The sequence below is a fragment of the Phragmites australis genome, chromosome 4, assembly GCF_958298935.1.
Source record: "Phragmites australis chromosome 4, lpPhrAust1.1, whole genome shotgun sequence".
NCBI classification, from domain to species: domain Eukaryota; kingdom Viridiplantae; phylum Streptophyta; class Magnoliopsida; order Poales; family Poaceae; genus Phragmites; species Phragmites australis.
In genome coordinates, this window is record NC_084924.1 from 43,823,185 (window position 1) to 43,827,228 (window position 4,044).

Consider the following 4,044-nt stretch of genomic DNA (forward strand, 5'->3'; position numbering starts at 1 on the left):
ATATATACTTATAAATGACAAAACTGTAAATATACTCCCTCAGTAACAGGATATCGGATGGAATAGCGGCAGCAGAGCTGCAGAAAGTATGTTCTGAACAGTAGGAGCAAGCACAACGAAGGATGCTTTCCACTTGCTGCAATGCTAATGCCGCACTGCAATTTTCATCTCAGGTAAACGTGCCATGGCATCACGAGAGGTGCTGGTAAATATCGCTTGTTCGGTGGGGCTGCATTGGTTTCGCGAAAGAAAATGGTGACGCTCCCTCTGGCCGGAGCCTGCCGGGACGGACGGCTGACGAGACACGAGGGCGGTGGGATTTGCCTCGGCGCCGGGCGTCGCGGCAGGTGGCGACACACGGATTGAACCGAGCGCTTGACCCGCTGGCAACGGCCAATGAGGCGCGCGGGAGGGCTCGCCGAGTGCAGAGTGCAGTTACGCAGCCCCGGGGCTTTCGCCGGTTTGTTTCTTACTGGAACCGTGCGCTAGGGCAATGGACCCGGCGCGGACACAAGTACTTGCCGCGCACATGCCGTTTCGCCGCTTTAAAGAATTCGCCAGAGAGATCTTGTGCTTGAGCAGTACGCGCCCTGAGCTACAAACTCCCTCGCCATGCTGGCTGGCTGGCTGCTAGCACTGAAGCCTCGTCGCTTCCAACTTGGCATCTGTGGGGCCTCGCCCGCATTTTGAATACTATGAATCGTGCCGCTTCCTTTTGGTAGGATCACACACGACAAGGGCATGCATGGCCACTAGCCAGGGCAATTAAAAAAAAACGCTGCACGGATTAAAGAAAAAAGATAGCACGAATGAAATCTGAAATCTTTGTTGTTTAGTGGAGTAGCAGCAGCAGCTTAGAGGTCCAGCGTCGTGTAAGCTATCCAGGCTGGTCCTAAGGTTATTTCGAGGATAATGGCAGTGGCACTCTCGCAGGTTGGTTGGCAGGTATTCATGGCGCGAGTTGCTCTGAATCTTCTGTTGCAAATATCTAGAAGAGAGCGGCAGACAATTCTAGATTTTTTTGAATAATATTAATTTATTTGGAAAATACAAAAAATATTATTTAAAATGAAAAAGTTATAAAAAATAAGTGTCAGTCAACCCTTCAATTATCGACTAGGGTGTTATAGGCAATTAGAGTGCTCATTTGGAGCACACTTGGAGGTGAGTAGAGCTCCTATCGGCGTCGACAGGTCTGTGTCTTGCGGATGATATGAAAAAAGCATAACTTTTTTATATTATTTTGAATGGAGATAATTTTTATAAAAAAATGTATCTATCAATGATATCTACAATTTCATAGTTGAACACCATTTTCTTTTGAATCTGTTAAATGTCTAAAAAATGGATAGATAAATTAGATCTAAAATTTCTAGCAACTTTTGGGCAAATAGTTGTAGATGTCGTCGATAGGTGCAATTTAAATATAAAGATTATCTTTATTTAAGATCATATGAAAAAATAATGATTTTTTTCTTTAAATATCATATGTATGAGGTCTTTGAGGTTCGATTCACTAGACATATCGGCTATCTAACTGTCGATATGCTATCCGATTGTTGATAATGGAATAGTCATCACTCCAATTACCGACTAAGTCAATAATGGTAATGTCGATTCTATAGTTTTCTAAGTTAAATAATATTTTGCATTTTTTTGATAAAATAATAGTATTTAAAAAAAAATCGGACGATTCTATCGGCTCAAGATCATGTGCTGGTAGCCCGGGGCGGTTGAGGTCAACGTTTGTGAAACAGGGGCAGGCGTCACACGAAAAAGATAGTAGCATACTAGTACTGGATCACATTCACAGTGACAAAGCAGTAGCGTATGACTGCGAGGTGCAAAAGAGATTTCACGTTCGCGCGCTTGTTTTGCCTCAGGTTGTTGTTTCCCACTGCAATGACATGCTAACAAGTGGGATACTAACTACAGATTGGGAGGAACAGGGGTAGAGTCACAGTGAAACACAGAAGGGAGAGAGATGACAAAACAGATGGGGATTAATGGAAAGATCTCTTAAGAAATCTGAAGGCTTTCAAACACACTCTAGCTGCCCATTTCCTCTTGCTCCCAAGAACAGAGCAGAGCGGAGCATGCCATGAACATCCTTCGAAAAACCAGCATCAGCAAGAGCTCCTCGGCACTCAACAGTCACCACCTCTTCTTCTCAACCCCATCTATGCACACCTGCAAGAATAGCATACAGACCATTTTGTTTTGGTAAGACTACGTATAAATCAGTACGAGAATTTATGACTCTGTTTGTCTGAACAAGAAACAGAGCAGCATGTTGGAAGGAATGCTCACTTGTCTGGTGGGCATCGGCTTGACAGGCGCCGGGGAGTACTGCATTTGCAGGTAGCCGCCCAAAGGAGACTGCAAAAATAGGAAAAATGCACAAGCAAATTTGTCACGGCCATAAGCACAAACGAAGAGCGTGACACATTCACCAAATTCGAGCTTGACTGTTGTGAACAGTGGCAGACCTTGAAGCCCGACGTGGCGGAGAAGGCGCAGGAGAAGTCGGCCGCATTGCCGATCTCCATCATCGGGGCATCCGCGTTGCCGTAGCCATTGGCCTCTCCCGAGCTCATCGCCTGCAAATAGCAAACGCGCATGAGCAACCATGGCAAGGGAGGAAGGAAACAAGAAGCGCACGTGCAGGGCATGGACACGCCACGTACCTTGGAGTAGCTGAAGAAGGCCGGCGAGCTGGCCGTGTCTTCGAGCAGAGCCGCGGCGGCTGCCCTCTTGCTCTGCCGCCTCGCCGCGGCGGCCTCCTCCCGCCTCCCTCTCCTCTCCGCATTGGCGTGCGCGGCGGCGCCACCTTCCACGTCATTGCCGGCGGAGCTCTGCTGTCGCGGGCCGGAGGAGGCGTCGGAAATCATGGACAGGTCGTCCTCCTCCGAGTAGTACTCGCAGTAGTACGGCTGCTGCGCCTTGCCGTGGAGCCGAGCGGTGCCGCAGGAGTAGGAGGAGTGGTCGTCGAGGTAGGTGGTCCAGCCGGACTGGCAGCCTCCGCTGTACTCGGAGCTCGCCGCCGCCATCTCCAGCTCCCCGTCCATGCCCACCAGCATCACCCCGGCGCTCCCCTCGAACAATGCCGCAGACCGCGGCGTCTCTGTCTGTCTACTCTCTACCACTACCAGCAGTCCACCGCCAACGAATTCCTCACGAGCAAGCTGCAGTGGCAGCAGGAGTCAAGTAGACTAATTAGGTGTTAGCGCCGCGGTACTAAGTAGGAGGCGAGGAGAGGGGGGATGCGATGCGAGACGGGAGGCCCCGGCGGACGTGACGGCAGAGTGCATCGATCTCACTGACAGGTGGAGGATGTGGCACGGGGGCCCAGCGTCGGCGAGAAAGAGGCGGCGCGGGAGACGACCACGTGCGGGACAGCGAGGCAGGGGAGTGGACGGACCCCGTCGCGGCCTTGCGGGACGGACGCCAGTACGCCACTGTTACGTGGTCCGCGCGAATCCCGTGACGGGGTGCCAAGCGCCGCGGTGCCTCACCACGCCGGCCTCGGTCGTCTGGTCTGACTCCGCCGTCCCCATCTCTATCTACTCTTCCTGTGCCGAACCAACCCAGCCGTACGGCCGCTACGCCCGACGCGCGTGGTGCGGGCTAGGCTGTACGCCTCTGGAGCTTGGAGGGGGATCCGGGGGCAACGCGCGGTGGTTGGTGCCAGCTCCACAGTGCCCGGATTGTCCCGCGTGGGTACCGCGCCGTGCCGCACAGCCAAAATGCCCATCCGCCCGCGCGTCCAGTGTCTCGTTTTCACCTGAGCCATGCGCCGCGCGATGCCCGTCCACCGGGCGTACGTGCGATGGATCACCTCTCGATCAGGTAGGAATTCAGGTGGTGACCTGTGGGAGGTTTGCTCGTGTTCGGCGTACGTGCACGGGACGGATCTGACAACGCGTGTGTTCATGCTGAATCCACTGTGGTCTAGAGTCGGTTTTCCTTGCGAAAGTAACCTTTCTCAGCGTGTTTACAGAATATCATATCTTAGTGATTGTTTTGGTTTTATAAAAGGTATAT

The 4,044-nt window shown here is 52.0% G+C and overlaps 1 protein-coding gene across 1 annotated transcript; it reads right to left on the reverse strand.

Moving 5' to 3' along the window:
- Positions 1 to 1,799: 1,799 nt before the first annotated feature.
- LOC133914440 (protein SOB FIVE-LIKE 5-like) lies at positions 1,800 to 3,203 on the reverse strand. Its single transcript, XM_062357544.1, has 4 exons — positions 2,688 to 3,203; positions 2,490 to 2,600; positions 2,311 to 2,379; positions 1,800 to 2,190 (listed from the first exon to the last, which is right to left on the reverse strand). The coding sequence occupies exons 1-4, from the start codon at positions 3,078 to 3,080 to the stop codon at positions 2,155 to 2,157; spliced, it is 609 nt and encodes a 202-aa protein (XP_062213528.1). The 5' UTR covers positions 3,081 to 3,203; the 3' UTR covers positions 1,800 to 2,154.
- Positions 3,204 to 4,044: the final 841 nt, after the last annotated feature.

Bases quoted from the DNA above. Each gene is read 5' to 3' on its own strand.
- LOC133914440 (XM_062357544.1), bottom strand. From the start codon at position 3,080: ATGCTGGTGGGCATGGACGGGGAGCTGGAGATGGCGGCGGCGAGCTCC. The intron at 2,601-2,687 runs GTACGTGGCGTG...TGCTATTTGCAG, and splicing joins CCTTCTTCAGCTACTCCAAG to GCGATGAGCTCGGGAGAGGC. The intron at 2,380-2,489 runs GTCTGCCACTGT...CTATTTTTGCAG, and splicing joins CCGCCACGTCGGGCTTCAAG to TCTCCTTTGGGCGGCTACCT.